This window comes from Pleurodeles waltl, chromosome 9 (genome assembly GCF_031143425.1).
Source record: "Pleurodeles waltl isolate 20211129_DDA chromosome 9, aPleWal1.hap1.20221129, whole genome shotgun sequence".
NCBI classification, from domain to species: domain Eukaryota; kingdom Metazoa; phylum Chordata; class Amphibia; order Caudata; family Salamandridae; genus Pleurodeles; species Pleurodeles waltl.
The window spans coordinates 385120897-385139653 of record NC_090448.1 but is presented as its reverse complement, the minus strand read 5'-3'; the positions used below and the strand labels follow the sequence as shown (position 1 = coordinate 385139653).

Below are 18757 nucleotides of genomic sequence, written 5' to 3'. Positions count from 1 at the left end.
TGGCCACCCGGGCACCTTTAGCACCACAACCAAGAGCCCAGGAGTGAGTGGAGACCCCTTGGGGGTTCAAGAATCACTGAGGCTGGGTCCAGGTGCAGGTTCAAGATGGTGGGAGTCTGTTATGTCCCTGTGGCTCTGAACAGGAGGCCAGCTAATCTAGTCCTTGGAGTCACTTCTGAAGTTCTGTGTTCAGGTGAAGATGCAAGGCTCCACAGCAGGACTGGCCTCTGAAGGTTCAAGGCGGACTTCAGGCAGCAATGCAGTCCTTCCAGGTACAGCAGCAGTCTAGTGGTGGGCACAGCAGGTCACAGAAGTAGGCAGCCCTCTCAGGGACCTTCTACAGGTCCAGTAGTGAACTGAAGAGTGGGTCTGATAGCCCAATTTTCATACCCTGTTGCTTAGCTGCTAGAAGACGTTGGTAGAAGTTTACAGAAGGGTTCTTTGAATTTCCAAGAGTTTCTTGCCTCCCATGCCCTGGCTACTAGCTGGCTGCACTGAAATACAGGGCCATTAAGCCTATTGGATGGTGGCAAAGCTCAGTCTATTCAGATGCAAGTGGGGCTGTACTTAGCTTCTCCCCCCCCCATCAAGTCAGTTAATGGCCCATTCAGGCTCTGCTAATACCATTATTGTGTGACTGTCTGTGGTGAATTCACAAAGTCTCAACTGCCAGTTACACCTAATCATGTGACATAAGGCAGGCTGCAGGCACAGAGGGCTAAGCACATGAAAATGCCAACTTTCTAAAAGCGCCATTTTCAAACTTGTAATGATAAGTCCGAATTTCCATTAAAGAGGGTTTGTCATTACAAGTTCATAGATACCAAACATGACATAAATACCACTTGTGGTTTAAGAATTACAGTGTATTAAATATAATAAGGAATCTAATGCTCTACTCTGGGAGAGGTAGGCCTCACAGTAGTGAAAAACGAATTTGGACGGACATGCAAAACTAAAAAATACCTGTCCTACTTTTTAATTACACAGCACCCTGCCCTATGGGCCATCTAGGGTCTTCAAGGCAGGCTCCAGGCAGTAAAGCACCCTCAGACCCATGCCCACATAACATCTTAAACCTGGCCAGTGCCACCATCGCACTAGATCTCTGCCGGACTATCAACTGCTCCATCAAAACCACCTTCCCTTCTGACTGGAAACATGCAGAAATCAACCCGCTCCTGAAGAAACCCTCCACTGACCCAAGGGAGATGAAAAACTACAGACCCATCTTGCTGGTCCCCTTCACAGCCAAGGTAACCAAAAAGGCCATCAATATGCAACTGGCGGAGTGTCTCAAATCAAACCACATTCTGGACTCATCCCGAACCACTGCACTGAGATAGCCCTCCTCGCAGCCACAGATGACATCTACGCCATACTGGACCACAGAGACATAGTCCCCCTCATCCTCCTTGACCACTCTGCTGTGTTCGACACAGTCTCCCACTTCACCCTCTGCAACAGACTCCATGACACTGGCATCCGAGGCAAAGCACTGGAATGGATTTGATCCTTCCTTACCGAAAGGACCCAGCGTGTCAGACTCACACTGTACACTTTGGTGGCCAAAGAAAAATGCGGCGGAGTACCACAGGGATCCTCAGTAAGCCCAAACATCTTCAACATGTACATGGCCCGCTCGCTAAGATTGTAAGACATCTCTGACTAAACATAGTCTTCTACACCAACAACACCCAGCTCATCCTAACCCTCGGCGACCCATCAACAGCCAAGACAAATTCCCACAACGGTATGAGAGCAGCCACCGCCTGGATAGAACTAAAGACCTAAGGAAAATAGCAAACCTCTCCTAAACAAATAATTATAGAAGTGGGTATATATACTTTGTATCTGGATTTATATAACATATTCTGGAAACCATAAATAACACAAAACCTCAAACTGTATAGCAAATATATGTATATTTATTGTGAACATATGCCAAAATATATCTTATATAAAATCAACCTAAATAGAAAAATGTATTATATTCAACTAATACATATAAATGAAGATGCGCAAAAACAAAGCACTACAATATTAAACTAATAAATATAAATGAAGGTCCGCAAGAACAAAGCACTCCAGACCACAAGATCATCCATGAACCCTAATATAAAGAGGAAAATAGCTATAAGAAAGGAAAAATCAAGTCAAAACCACCAAACAAACCAACATTAAAAAAACAATCTAAATAACAATTAATATGATTAAAGTGTACACACTAAATCAATAATTCATCTCAAAAGGAACTTATAGAATCCTAGGATTTAAAGAATCAATCTGATTGTGTAGGAATCTTGGGAGAAAACAACACACAGACATATGTATGTATTCGTCATTTTTGTATCTTAAGTAGCCGAAGGTGTATTGATGATCCAAGTTCTTTCACCATGTATTAGTGATATAAATAATAATTCCCATATATTTAATCAAAGTGAAATGACACTGCAATTTTTTAGTTCGTGTTGTTCTCTAATAGGTATTTGATTTCTGTGATCCACTTATTTCTCTATTCATTATTAAATCTAAAGAGTTGATCTACTTATATAGTTGAAAGCATCATCCGTTAAAATGTTTCATCAGATAGCTGTAATAGTGGGTAAAAAGTCACCCATGTGCCGACGCACGTTTCGGTGGACAGAACTGTGCTTCAAAAGCCACCTTCTTCAGGGCAAATCATAGAATATCAAATGGCGGACCTTCAAAAGAACCTAGATAAAAAGAACACAAAAATGACTTTATGGTTTCTGGAACCAATGCTACTCATGATCTAGCCAATTGGCAAAACTACCTAATTAGATGGAAAAAAAAAATACCAAACATTTCTTGCACCGAACGGGTGGGAGGAATGTGAAGAAACTATATCATACCTGACTCGTGTTCAAAGCCTCCCTAAAACGATGTGAAATATCAAATAAATATATATAGGATAGAATAGAATCTGCTTAGATACCGCCACCATGTTGACACACAAAGAAATGCATTCACAACCTGTTCAATCATACCTGATGACTCCAAAAATAGCAAATAAATACATGTATAATTGGCACTTCCTGTAGATGAAATAGTGGTCAGAGGTTCTCTAAAACACAAAAGATAGTGCGAAGTTGAAATAGCCAATCTTAGATAGGTAATAACTCTGTAAACCAAAAAAACATATGAAAACAAGATATCAAAGGCTAAAACGCTTATAAAAGTAAAGCTCATGAGGATATAGACAGAAAAGACAGGATTTTAAATCTGCCAAACACAGTGTACCTATCTCCAATAAGGGAAAAAAATTGAGAAACTATGAGGCCATTCGCTAATCACATACTTCAAACTACTCCAAAATGCTAATGAAGACGATATCTATGGATGGGCATTTCATCAAAAAAAACTTTAACTTCCAGGGCATTAAATAGGTGTTCAGAAAGAGATACTGGACCCAATCAACACAGAAACGTTGCTATGAGCTTATAGGGACTGTGGACAAGGCAAGTAGAGCTGAAGTCTCGCTCTCGTAGAAGCTCAAAATACCGTTTTACCAGGACTCTCATGCTCACTCCCCCTAATAAGGAAGGGGGAAAGGAATAGTTCGGGAGTCTGGGGTTGCAACATAATAGCTGGATTAACTGAATACACTGCATAAACTTCAACTTCACTCAATACACGTACGTGAAGTGGCGCTGGGCATTTTTAGCACGCAAGTGTTTCTACCGGCTACAAGGACTGTGGAAAAGAACAGGTAGAGCTGAAATCTCATTCTCATAAAGTCTCAAAGAAGAAAATTGCATAACGATCAAAATGCAGTGGGTCTCCCAGTATAATCAAAGCGGCTTCATGCACGCTACGTACTTGCAGGAGGAATCGGCATTCACACACGCTTCAATGGAAGTAACAGTGGAAACCAGACCCCTCGTAATGCCGTCTTTTAAACCGCTATGGGCATGTGATGAAAGCAAATCTCTGAAGAGCAGAGAAACAGAACTAGTGGGACAACTCCTAGTGGCCTGCCGCCCTAGGAAATGCCCTAACTGACCATGCACACAACCTGGGCAACATTATGGATTCAACACTCTCCATGATCTGTCAAGTCAACGCTGTCTCTTCTCAGGCCTCCACACTTTGCATCTACTTCAAAAGATCCACAAGTGGATTCCCACTAAGACTGGATGGGCACCCTCCGCTCTGGTCAGCGCAATTTTGATACAGCAACCCACTCTACGGCGGCATCACAAGGAAGCTACAAGCAAGGCTGTAGAGAATCCAGAACGCAGCAGCCAGACTCATCCCGGACATCCCCAGCCACAGCCACAACTCCACCCACCTCAGAGACCGCCACTGGTGCCTGGTCGACAAATGCATCACCTTCAAGCTATTGACTCACACCTGCAAAGCACTTCACAAGATCGGACCAGACTACCTCAACCACTGCTTGACCTTCTACACCTCCACCAGGCAACTCTAATCCTCCCACCTCGCCCTCACCACCATCCCCAGAAACAAGAAAAGCACAGCTGGAGGAAGATCCTTCTCCTACCTCACAGCCCGGACATGGAATACACTCCTTCTCAACCTCAGACAGGCCGCATCCCTGAAGCAATTCCGAAAGGATCTCAAGATCTGGGTCTTCGAATGATCAGTATGCCCACCACACTGCCTTGAAACACCACAGGTGGTAAGCCGCGCTTTACAAGCACTGACTGATTGATTGACCATAGGGGTGACTTGTATGTAATAAAAGGGGAGTTTAAGACTTGGCAGGGGGATTTTAAATGCCAAGTCGACATAGCATTGCATTGAGACACTGCCTTCAGGTTCCAATAGCAACCATGGGACAAGCTTTAAGGTGCTACTTAAGTGGGTGTCACAATAAGTGCTCCAGGACCACTGGTAGCATTTCATTTATAGGCCCTGGGTATTTGGTATACCACTCTGCAAGGGATTTACATGTGAATGTATATTACAATCAGGTATACGCCAATTAAACTATGTTTTAGGGAGAGAGCACAAGCACTTTAGCACAGGTTAACAGTGGTAAAGTGCACAAAGTCCTAAGGCCAACAAGCAAAAATCCAGGAAAGCCCCAGACAGTCACACAGCAAACGTAGGAGCAGGAAGGCAAAGAATTTGGTGGTGACCCTGTAGAGAGGGCCATTTCCAACAATTGCTGTATCCTGCACTCTACATTACTTTTATAAGTATCTATGCTCCTCCCCTACTCTCTACACAATTCCTTAGGGATGCCCGCTTTAGTTCCCTGGGAAGCTCTGGAGTTTGGTAAGCAACTTCAACAGGATGGGCAACCCCTCAGTAGACAAGTCCACAGGGGCAGGCCCATGACAGATCCACCAGACCCTTTATGCTGAATACCTTGATATCATGACTCTGACCCTGGTGCCTGCATCACCCTATCACACAGGGCTATACATATTTCTCTGGCACGCATAAAGTGTTCTCTCGCCTTGACTGTTTCTTCCCACCTCCGAGACCGCCAGGATAGCGGAAATGTGCGCCATGACTGAGGCTTATCCATCACCCTCACCTTGTGGCATGCACCGTGAGTGACCAGGTTCAGCGGGCACTTTAATGCCTGGGTGCTATCGGACACTACAGCCAGAGACCATTTTGAGTTTAAGCTCGACCTCTAAATCTCACGTAATAAGGGTATGCTTACTTCCCAAGAGATCCTCTGGGAGACACTCAAAGCCACACTAAGAGGGGTTATTATTAGTTATAGAGCAGGTAAGAAACAAAGGAAACTACAAGAGGTTATGGATCGTGAAAAAAACCTCATAATGCAACAGGCTTTCACAAATTACCTTGACCCAACCCTTCTACAAAATATTCTACAAAGCCAGACCCTATTGCAACAAACTCTCCTAGATGAAGCACGACTGACCTGGGTTAATATGAAAAGCTACATCTACCATTGGGGAGGCAAGGGCATTAGAATACTGCACCACCTGCTCTCCATTGTCTCTACAAGACCACCCATGTGTTGTTTAGTAGATGACAAAGGGGGTGACATCATCACTAACTCTCCAATAGCTTCAGAATTTGCAACCTACTCTGCCCACCTCTACCATCAAAGAGAAGGGCCAACAGAACCAGAGCTGGCTGCCTTTAAAGACAGTTAGCCCTCCTGTTGCCTTACTACTGATGAGAGGATCTCCTTGGAAGGCGACCTAAATACTAGACAAACTAAGGGAAGCACTGGTTCAACTCCAGACCAGGAAAACCCTGGGCCAAATGGGTACTTGGTGGAATTCTACAAAGCCTCATGGTCTTGTCTAGACCTACCCAGGATGGATACGTTTGGGCTACCCTTTGAGACAGGCAGCTCCCGCCAGACCTCCAGTTGGCAGACATAGTAGTTATTCCCAAACCAGGCTAACCCACAACCCAGTGTGCCACCTACTGTCCAATTTCTCTCCTTAATATAGAGGTGAAAATATAGGCCAAAGCTTTGGCTAACCTTCTATTGAGGGTGGTTGAATCACTGGTCCACTCGGATCAATCTGTTTTGTAGCCATTTAAGTTATAGCTCCATGCATGTTATTTTAGCACAGTAGGCCTGCCACTGTGCACTTTAACCTAGATATATTTTATTCAGCTTCGTTTATTATTTTAGCAATAGCCATATTTGTGGTCTTATTTTATTTCTCTCTATCTGGCTGTTCTTTGCCTAGGCCAGCACTGCGTTCTTAAACAAGACATTTCTTTCTCTCTGTGCTTTTCTCAAGGATGCAGAAAGAGAGGTTGCGGAAAACGTGGTAACGCTTTGTCTCTGGTATTCATAGAAACATACACATCCTTATGTTGGGACATTTTCTCAGAACATCAGCTGTTTTAGTATAAAAACACTTCTCTGTCCCATACACGTTAGAGGGATATTTCAGCCAGATGGCCACGACTGTATGCTGATTGCTGAACGCTTCGCTACAGCTGCTTCTGTAGGCTATAGGCCACTTCCTCAGTTATGAGGGATGATGTCTTCCCAGGGGAACCTGAAGGGCAGAACTAGAGCTTAACATGCTGTGCTCTAACATAACCTAGGGTATTTGGTATACCACTCTGCAAGGGATTTACATGTCAATGTATATTACAAGAAGGCATATGCCAATTAAACTATGTTTTAGGAAGAGAGCACAAGCACTTTAGCACAGGTTAACAGTAGTTAAGTGCACAAAGTCCTAAGGCCAACAAGTAAAAATCCAGGAAAGCCCCAGACAGTCACAGAGCAAACGTAGGAGCAGGAAGGCAAAGAATTTGGTGGTGACCCTGTAGAGAGGGCCATTTCCAACAATTGCTGTATCCTGCACTCTACATTACTTTTATATGTATCTATGCTCCTCCCCTACTCTCTACACAATTCCTTATGGATGCCCGCTGCAGTTCCCTGGGAAGCTCTGGAGTTTGGTAAACGACCTCAACAGGGTGGGCAACCCCTCAGTAGACAAGTCCACAGGGGCAGGCCGATGACAGATCCGCCATCTACCATTGGGGGAACAAGGGCAGTAGAATACTGCACCGCCTGCTCTCCATTGTCTCTACAAGACCACCCATGTGTTGTTTGGTAGATGACAAAGGGGGTGACATCATCACTAACTCTCCAATAGCTTCAGAATTTGTAACCTACTATGCCCACCTCTACCATCAAACAGAAGGGCCAACAGAACCAGAGCTGGCTGCCTTTAAAGACAGTTAGCCCTCCTGTTGCCTTACTACTGAGTAGAGGATCTCCTTGGAAGGCGACCTAATACTCGTCAAACTAAGGGAAGCACTGGTTCAACTCCAGACCAGGAAATCCCTGGGCCAAATGGGTACCTGGTGGAATTCTACAAAGCCTCATGGTCTTGTCTAGACCTACCCAGGATGGATGCGTTTGGGCTGCCCTTCGAGGCCGGCAGCTCCCACTAGACCTCCAGTTGGCAGACATAGTAGTTATTCCCAAACCGGGCTAACCCACAACCCAGTGTGCCACCTACTGTCCAATTTCTCTCCTTAATATAGAGGTGAAAATATAGGCCAAAGCTTTGGCTAACCTTCTATTGAGGGTGTTGAATCACTGGTCCACTCGGATCAATCTGTTTTGTAGCCATTTAAGTTATAGTTCCATGCACGTTATTTTAGCACAGTAGGCCTGCCACTGTGCACTTTAACCTAGATATATTTTCTGATCTGAGTGACCACGATTTCCCTGAGGAGTCAATTGTGTCATGCGTTCGACTGCCTAATCATCCCTGCTCTAGGGTAGAGATGAGGCACAGCTAGTTTGCCGGAGCAAACCCCGGATTAGGCTACAGGTGTCACCTGTAGTGGGTTAGACTCAGTACGCCCACACCACAGATGATTCTGCCGCTCAAATCCAGTAGTCTCATTAGAATAATGAGAGCCTACGCGACAAATCTAGCTTTATGCTTAGCAGGGTGACAAAACACAAACTCAGGTGGGCACAGAGCATCGTGGCACTGGCACCCAGGTTACCAGGTGAGAAGACACTCCTCCTAGCTGACGTTCATAAGGCATTCAATTTGGTGGACTGGCCTTATTCATTTACATTTTTAACCAAGTTTAATTTTGGCCCCCACTACATCACCTTTGTCAAATTACTCTATAACAACATTGAGGCCCGGTTCAGAACTCAGTCTCCAACACATTTTCAATTTGAAAGGGCATGCAAAAGGGTTGTCCTCTGTCACCCTTGCTATTTGCACTTGTCATCGAACCCGTACCTGCGTGGTTCAGAGTGGACGTACTAGTCAATGGATTTGAGTGGGGCTCATGGGTCTCAGATGAAACAGCATCATATGAAGATGATGTTCTCATTTTCCTGTTGGATCCAGGTTGGTTGGGCCCACAAACATACAAGGATCCTTGGGCACGATTCCTAAAGTTGAACGTGGGTGGGTTCTGATAACTTGGGGTTTACATTACAAAAGACAGTAAAAGAGAGCAAAATGTACAGCCCCATCTAGCTAAACAGTATTGAGACTTCCATTTTTGGTCCATGCTTCCCCTCTCTTTGATGAGAAGATCGGCCATCTTCAAGATGGTCTGACTTCCTAAATTACTATACCAACTACAAAATTTCCCCTACCCTGTTCTCAAGGCAGTCTTCTCACGACTCAATGTGGCATTACAAAGTTTTCTTTGGAACAGGCAGCTGCCCAGGACTGCACTAGTTAAATGCTTCAAATCCATATTTGACAGTGGTCTAGTTACACCTATATTCTTCTATTAAAAGAGCGGCAAAACCTATGATTCTCAATGACTGGTGGTTTGATGACACTCACTCCCTGCATACACCTCAGAGAGTTGGGTGTTGCATGATATCCCCGTTGCCCAGGACCTGTAAGGGGGCCCCCTTTCCTTAGGGCTTTTTCCTGCATCAAGGGTGGTGTTCCAGGTGTGGCGGACACTCTTCATGTACTGGGTTGGGAAAAACACTTAACTCGAGAGACTCCCATTTTGGATTGGAGGCATGCTCCCACAGGTGACTGTACTAGAGGTTTTCTACAATTGGGATCTCATCTGCATTTCCTTGTTGGGAGATGTGATGACTGGAGTCACCATTAAATCCTTCACTGATCTACAAAGAGAATATGGGCTTCATAAAATCCAATTTGTTTGTGTCCTTCAGCTCAGACACACACTCACGCCTTACATCTCTGGTTTATTGGGCCTGCCAGAATTCAGCCCCTAGGAGGCCCAGGTTCTGCTAACTCCAGCTATCCAACATAAACTGTCCTTTATCTACAAATCATTTGTCATGCATACCATACCCCATATACAATCCATCTATTGCGAAAGGCATGGAAATGTGACTTAGGACAGATAGACGATGATGACTGGTGAGAATCCTTGAGTTTCCCCCAGAGACTCAGCAATTGCCGTCCAACATACACCCATCCAATTTAAATACCTTCTCTGTACTTACCTTACCCAGACCAAGCGGTGGGGAATGGGAGCGACCAGCTCTCCACTTTGCCTCTGTTGTTTCAAACACCCCAGGAACTTCCTACACATGATCTGAATTCGCCCAGTCTTGCTCTCATAGTGGAAGATTGTGAAGATCTGCCTCGGGGGGGTGGGTTCTGATAATGGCCCTTTCCTCAGGGTCCCAAATTGATCCTCCTGCACATCACAGACAACATACAGGGCAACCAATGCAAAAGAGCCCTGCTACGACTGGGACTGGTGGCCCTTTACTCTGCTCCATCCCTGGCAGAGAGGAGTCATGTTTAGATAAATGCATGGCCCTAGAACAACAAGCCTACACGGCCAAAGGTTGACCGAAAAAACACAATGAAATATCTGAAGATTGGGCCCGATATAAGTGAATACCACTCGCTTAGTACAGTGCCATGGCTTAAACTGTGACACATTGTACGCAGGCTCATGTACCCTGGAGGAGGATTCCAAAACACAGGCACCTATGGGTGGCAGGGACTCAGGGGTAACATACACTTGTGGAGTAGAAGTATGTATAGTGTGAGATGGATAGACTGCAATTCTCTTTTGTAACTACTGTGGTATCTGGGATAGGGAAAGAATGTTGATGTATCAATGGTTTTAAACGGTGTGCTGTTTATATATGGAAAATAAATAAAATGTGTTAGAAGAAAATACAACATAAATAATATCACAGCTGGCAAAACAATATACAACTCTTCTTACAAAGGCATACCAAGGTTTGTCAAAGTGCAAATCTACTCCTGGGATTGGTCAAATGGAGGTAACCAACCCCAAAGCCTGCCCTACTACAGGAATCTCTGAGATTTGATAAACAAAACACAATCTTTACATTCGTTAACTCCTTATAAGCCTTTTAGCTTCAACATTGCTTTTCACAGTCTCTAAGCCCCCCCTACAAATCTTTGTCATAACTTTTCATAAAAACAGATCACTCCTACAGCATCTGACATATCTTTCCCAAATGAACCAATCAAGCCTATATTGCTTCTCACCATCATTAAATCAAGCCTATTATGTTGGGCAAAAGCTTTTATAAATGGCATCCAACGGTCAAACATTCAGCAAAATTACAAATATGTATACAATTACAGTTGGAAAAACAATATACAACCATGCCTTGAGAAAGTTTAATGGTGATTATCACAGTACAAATCTTCTAGTCTAATGGTTTATCCAAGGGGTGACACACATCAAAACCCTTACTTACTGAATGAATGTGTAAATTCCATTCTACAATCTTTATGATAGTGTAATAGCTACCTACCTATTAATGCCTATTTACTTTCATAAAGGTATTGCACAATAAAGAAGTCAAATCTAATACCTCTACTGTACCTTTTCATAATATACAGATCAGACCCTTGGCATTTGACATAATTTTTCCAAATGAACCAATCAAGCCTCTTGCCTTCCTCCATGGTTTGTCACAATAGCCTACTGTGGTCTCCTGTATTGTACGTAAACTGCCAACCATCAGGCACACAAACAGAAAATTACAAATATGTACAAAATTAAAGGTGGCCAAATAATATACAACCCCTCTGGAAAGAGCCTAACACAGGTTATCACATTGTAAGTCTTCCACTCCAAGATGTTGTCAGAGTGGGTAACCAACACCAAAATCCATGCGTACTACAGTGACCTGTGAGGTTGTATATAATACAATATCTGTCTACAGTTGTTAAAGTGTGTAATGCCAATCTACCCTTAAAGACCTGTTAGCTTTGACAATCACTTATTGCACAGAAATTGGTCAAGCTTACTGTTGTTGTTGTTGTAACTTTTCACAATTAACATATCAGAGATATGGCATTTAACATAAATGTTCCCAAAGAATCAATGAAGCCTAAAGCCTTTATTATTGACTTGCCACCACAACCAACTTGGGCCTACTGAATTCTGCAAACACTTTCCATAAGGCAACCCCCAGGTATAAAGTCAGAAAATTGCAAGAATACACAAAATTAAAAATGTCAAATCAATATTAATCCCTTCGTACAAGGGTTTAAAGGATTATCAAAGTGCAAATGTTCTGTCAGGGGATGGGAGAAGGGGAAACAAGAGGGGGTACCAAACACCAAAACTCTTCCCTATTAAAGTAATCTGTGAGCGTCCATATAACACAAGGCTTTAACTCACGTTTAATAGCAATCCATCCTTACAGGCCTATTGACTCCAATACATGATTTCCACAATAAATCCATCCCACTAAGTTTGTTTTCATATTAAACTGCATTTGAAAGATTAAATCGACAGCCTTTATCTTAACTTTTCAGAATGAAAAGATCAGGCATACAGTGCCTTATGAGTTCGGCGGACGGTTTAGGCCGTCTGCCTAACTTCCAACAGGGAGGTTGGCGCCATAGTGGCTACCTCCACACCAGACCGATTAAGAGTTTCCCGCTAGGTCAGCAGGCAGAAACCAGGGTTTCCACTCGCTGACCTAATGGCAAACAGCCTACAGAATTGTCTTCGGCTAGTAATTAAGGCGCTGGCAATGCTGTAGGATGCAGAGTGCACCAACACCCTCGCAATGTTTACTGTCTGCATAGCCGACAGTGATCATTGCTACGGTGCTGGCCAGGGGGGCCCTTGCACTGCCCATGCCAAGGGCATTGCAGTGCAGGGGCTCCCTTAAAACCCCTGCACATGTTCTCCGCCAGCCTTTTCATGGTGGTGCTACGAGGTCATAATGCCCTGGCGGATTAGGACTGTCGCAACTGCCAGACCACTGGGATCTCTGATCCTGGCGGAGCTGGCCGTCCTAAAGCGGCCCGACCGCCCTAGTTCTAATATGGCAATCGGACCGCCGAATTGGCGACAGTCTGAACCCCATCCGCAAGTCTGGCGGTCAGGTGACTGCCAGACTCATAATGAGGCTCATTGTCTTGTTCAACAGAATATCACCATATCCTACTCTGTTATGTTGTATTGAGCATAAGCTTTCCCACAAGACAGATAGGGCAATACAAGTACTCATTTTTAGCAGTACCACAAAACTTCTGCCCAATCAAATTCCGTACTCAAGGGTATCAAATGTTGTATGCAGTCAAAGCCTCTCTCTTCTTCTTAAAGCTCTTTTTTATCACATAGGGTATGGTGAACCTGTGCTGTCAACCCAGAACAAAAAAGTGGAATATTCAACAGTAGCCTGAGTCTGCAAATGACCCCATTCATGACACTAGTGCCTTGCCCACTTCTATACATTAATAGCTCCATTTTAGGGAATGGTTCAATATGAGATGGAGGAGAAGGAAGCTGTTTACTTGAAAAGATTTGTAGCCATCAATGTCAACCTGCCCAGGTTTTGTAGGTAGTCACCTAATTCTAGTAAATGTCTCTTCTCTTGACCTAAAAAGATCAGAGTGCCCCTCCAGCCCCTCTCTTACAAGAGGTCAATGGCCTATCCCAGCATCCATTGATCCTTCACAGGCTCTGTGGTTAATACCACACTCTTGTGTAACACAAGGTCTAGTGATAGTGGGTTCATTGCTAACGGTGTTAAATTATTTTTTTAGATTTCTACTTTATGTATTAATAATAATCATTAAAATGTCTTTCTTACATTGGGTTACAAATCTACACGAAATTAACATAATTGCAATTATAACGAGTTTCATGTGTAGACAAGGGTTTATTAATGTGTTTTATTTATGCCAAATTTTCTATGAAAAACGCCATTTTAGACAAGATGGATGCCATCTTTGCTACTCACTCATGTTTCCCCTCTGCACACATCCTCTCCCCACAGTCTTCACAGAGCACACAGTTAAGCTGATGACCTAATGGTTAATTCCACTGCTGTATTTGCCTTGCTATGCAGTGCATCTGCTATGGTGCGAATGTAAGATTCTAACAAATAATATAAACTGTTTTCGTACTGGATCCATTCATTGAGAGAAGGTCCTATTGTTAATTTTTCATATTAGTTAGAACATCTCCAGATGACAATAGCATAGAGGGTGCTGACTGTCTTTTTTTCCTAAAAACCGGGATGGTGCTTATGTGTTAATTAATCAGGAACAAGCACAAATCTATTGTTTTAACACTGACAGCATAGCAGAGTATAGACTTCCCATGTTCTCTGCTTATCAGCGCTGTACCAATATTTCTGGACTGCAGTATCAAATGGTAGGTGACTTTTTGCAAGACCGCTGGCATGACCTCTTGTGTAACACTTGCATGACTTTCTTATGCATGTCAGATCCTTTGCCTCCTTTTCGCTTCAAGTACGTGCATAGGTAAAACAACAACAGCAGCACTCTGGCCCACACACATGGGAAGAACACTACTTAGATAGGCCATAATATAGACTCAGGTGGTTGTCGGACCGCCACAGTAGTGGCGGTCCAATCCGCCCCATTCTGACTGAGGATGAGCTGCCGCAGGCCAACCGCCGACACTGCCAGGCTGCAGTCAGCCTGCAGCCTGGCTGTCCCAGCAGTTGTAAACTTCCAGTGCAGTGCTGCAAGAAGCGCTGTCCTCCGGATTACGAGTCTCCATCCTCCAGCCTTTCCATGGCAGTTTACAGCGCTGTGGAAAAGCTAAAGTAATGGGGGTGCTCGGGCCCCCTGGGGGCCCCTGCACTGCCCATGCGCTTGGCATGGGCAATGCAGGCCCCCCCCTGCACAACCCTGCCGTGCATTTCACTGCCTGAACTACGGGCAGTGAAATGCGCAACGGGTGCTGCTGCACCACCACATTGGCGCAGGCTTGATTCCGAGCCTGTGTCAATGTTAAGGCCCTCTTCACCGCAGGGCCGGCGGTGTCCTGGCAACACTAGCGGTCAGGTGATGGGTTGAGTTTGGCGGGAGGTCTCAGCCGCCCGCTAAACTCAGAATGACCATCTCAGTCTTCCATCACAGAATGGACTATCAGTTCAAATACAGTGAAAGCCATTGGGGACATTTTGATCAATGGTGTCACTCTTGCCAAGATATTCAACCGCAGTGTAAGATGTTTCACACTCAACGAGACACAGCTGTCTCTGGAAAATACTTTAGGGATTTTGTCCCCCTCTGCGTACTAAATATGATGTGGATTTTTATTTTCGGCAAATTATTCCCATATGGACCTGCCTGCATCTGACACGTGGGTTTTCCTTGAAGGGAGTCTGGCTTGCATTTTGCAATGTCACACGTAGACGATCTTACCGTATGACAATTCTATTTTATTTTGGGGATGTTACATAAGATGGGGACGTGCACAATTTCAACTCGTGTTTGAAGTTTAAAGAAAGAACCAAGGATGATTATGTAATGTTTTTTAAGTCGGCCTGGGGATGCAAACATTCTTATTAACTTGAAACAGGCATAGATATCTCTGTATGACATTTCAAAATTCACTGGAACTGCAAAACAATACGTGAACAAGGAATGAGTTGTTGCAGTAGTTATAAGTAAAAAAAAGAGACGCGCATACACTCATATTAGAGCGAGTGAGTGTGTGTGAGAGAGTGTGTGTGTGCGCGCGTGTGTGCGCGTGAGTTTGTTTTACCGGTTATGTATTTTGCTACATATGGCTTGAAAATATGTTTTTTCCAAACAGGAAGTGTTTACTGAATGCAGCAAGTTAATACCTGCATTGTCGTGTTTGATTGCTTGTAGTCTGCAGTAAAAGGAATATAAACGATTGTATATTTTTTAGATGGTGGTGCTCTAAGAACGTGGCTCCCTCTGAAGCACGTCTGCAGACTTATGTTTGACAACTGTTTTCTGCATTGTTCAGTTTCCAATGGGGCACATTAAGAATATTCCGATTTTTTTTTTGTTCTTCATGACCCCAACGGGAACTAAACAAACAGCAATGATGCATGTTTTGATGCTTTCCTTTTTTTACATGAATGGTCAAAACAGAGAATTATATTACCAAGATTTGAAATATGTATATGTCAGGGCCTGCTCAAAGCAATGGAAGACACAAACGCTTTTATATACAGCTCTTCTAGAGTAAACGTTAAAAGTAATGATTTAAAAGTCAATATTATTTACAATATATTTTTAAGTGTAACTGATTTTTGTATTTGGTACACTACTAAAAAACATGTATATCTTTTTCATACATTTATGTTTGCAGACCCACGTGTGTCCTCAGTTTAATATAGCTGAACGATATTTGGGTCAACTCCAGTAAATATTCAGATGTGTATTTATGCACAGTGCATGTGGCAGATGGAAACGTACTAACCAGGATGTTTTTAATTAGTTGAACTAATTGTTTACATGTTTACACCTACTCTAGTTTGCCCGTGGGGGTCTTAACGGCATGGTATTACTTAAGTGCACAAGGAGCCCCCAAAATGCAGGTCGTCTCATCTGACGGCGAGGGTTTGAGAAGTTCAGGACTGGATTACATAATTCTTGGAGATGCGTTTTTTTTTATCTCGCGGTGGGCGGTGATAAAAAAAGAAAGATGTTTCCAGCCCCGTGCTCAATACGTTCACACAGCGCCAGAATCTGTCTCTGTTTTATAGACGGAAGGGGGGTTATTGGGGAGACACCAGCAGAGATGTTACCCCTGGCACCAATGAGAATAGAGCAATTGCCAGCGAACTTTCAGGGATGGACACGCAGACGCCGCAGTTTTTTTCTATTTCAGTTGCACTGTTTGCATTACAAAATCAGACTGCATTGTGTCTCCAAGTACATTTCGTTTTAAAACTGCACTGTAAAGAAGCTGCACACTGCACAAAATGTGTCTGAAGACGTGGCTCCGTTTTAAAAAAAACAACGATGCTAATATATACAATGCTTTGGTAACCGCTGTACTGTATTTGTGCACCGGTACCAATTACATAATGACGAAAGAATGTCTTTCTAATAACGGGAAGTAGCGCGCGCTCTGTCCGGGTACCTGTGGATGCAGTCTCCATGGTGACTGCGGGCGGGCGTCGCTCCTGGTCCCAGTTACCCGGATACCTCTGGCCCTCTTCCTCCTTTCGCGGGGGCAGTGGCGGCGGCTCGTCCCACATCCCCGGGCTCTGGTGGCTGCTAGCACCGGTCGCCGCCTGTTCGCAGCTCCCAGTGAGCCCCGCTAGTGCGGCTCGAGCCTCCTCCTCTCCTGCGGAGTACCACCGCGCCCCTGAGCCGAGCGGCTCCTCACCGGACATGATGGGAGCGGGCTGGAGGTTGGCAGGCACCCGATTCCTGGACTGAGGGTCGCTTCCAGTCTTTCAGACTCGCAGCTGGCTGTGCACCTTTTCTAGTGGAGCGTTACGCAGGTGAAAATGGCCTGTTTGGTTTCAGTATCTCCGCCCTGACGTCACACCCTTGCTGGCTTATCATAGACACCGACTAGGGATGGATCTCATGCTGGTTAACTCTTTGGAATCGGCGCTTTGCTAACATGTGACCGCGTTCCTGGAAGTTTAACATATAATTCAATCTTGCTCGGCACAATACGATCTGGAAATAGCAAAGAACGGACAATAGAATACAAAGTTGTTCCAAACAAGGGTACCAAAATATGGCTTGCCTCGGGGCTCTTAAAATGAGCAGTGTAATTCAGGCCCATGCAGCGCAGGGAGGGGACAGAGGCACAATCTGTCGGGGGGCCAGTGTCATTTTAAGGATTTTTGACCCCCGGCAAGAAATACTTTAAGAGCCCCTGTTTGGGACAACTTTAAATTTTATGACCCATTTCCCACTAATTTAAGCCCTGTGATGACAAACAATATTGAATTATATTTTAAACGCCGAAACAGCGAAATAGTCAGAGTAAGACAGAGAAAAAGGTGTAAGTTGGAGGCCATGGGCAATTGCCCACTTTGCCCTGCCTTAAAACAATCCCTGCAGGAGCCCCCAATCAGTCAAATTCCAATTAAAATTTGAGAGATATGAGCGAATCTGGGGCCCGCTTCTTACTCTGCTGGGGTAGGGGTATCACTTTGCATTAGTCCATCATGATCCTGCCCACTTAGTTTAGGAAAATAGTCTAATCCATTAATCTTCGTGTTTCCTGTTAATGAGTTACATGTGTTTATCTTTTAAGCAAAGCACTATCAAGTTTTTACTCGAAATTAATTCGACAAGGCTTTCCATGTGATGCCTCATTTGCCACTTTTGTTTTTTTTTCTCAAGCTGGTATCTGTCGGCTGCTACCCTGAGAGAAAGGGATGTCAGCCCAGCTCTTGAAAGCATCTGTACCTGTCAAAAAACAGAGATTTTTTTAAGTCAGTGGTTCCAGGTGGGCCTCTGCTGGAGTTTTTTCCTAATGGCCAAAATGTGCCTCCGATGTAAATCAGTCCAACAGGAACCAAGTTATGCACCTTGAAAGATTGCCATTTTAACCTGCCTACAACGAACAACGAAGAGTCTGAGGCACTGCTGCCATTTTTAAGATTACCCCTGGGGAGGGCCTAGCCCCTGGGGTTGGATCCAACCCATATTTATATTTCATATGGGCAGGGGGCGTGCATGAGGCCCCTCCTCTGAGGCCCTGGGGATGCCATAGCCAGATGGGGTCCCCAGTGTGATGGCAAGTGTCTTGGGGACCCGAAAGTGGGGAGAGTGTAACAGTGCCAGGCTCCATATTGAAACGAGGCTGCCTCCTTCTCCCTGTGCCAATGACTGGGGGAGCAGGTCAGGCCCCAAGTTGCTGCTTCCACTGCAGGAGAAGAAAAAGGAGCTAGGCCCGCCATGGCAGGAGCTATTGGGGAAAGACTGGTGCAGTACCAGCGCAAAGATAAATTTTAATGTTCTGCAGGTGCCGGTATTTGAAGAGGTGTTTAGGATTCCTTTGCGAGAAGTAGATAACAGGAGCCACGGCTGCGGCAGTCATCCGTTGAGAG

General features: G+C 44.4%; 1 protein-coding gene across 1 annotated transcript in view; it reads right to left on the bottom strand.

The window, feature by feature from the left end:
- Positions 1-17299, bottom strand: part of RTN1 (reticulon 1) — a 587255-nt gene extending 569956 nt beyond the window's left edge. The window contains exon 1 of the mRNA XM_069207015.1: positions 16822-17299. Within this exon, the coding sequence (XP_069063116.1) occupies positions 16822-17077 (256 nt within the window). The 5' untranslated portion in view covers positions 17078-17299. The remainder of the gene's footprint in view (positions 1-16821) is intronic.
- Between the last annotated feature and the right edge of the window lie 1458 nt (positions 17300-18757).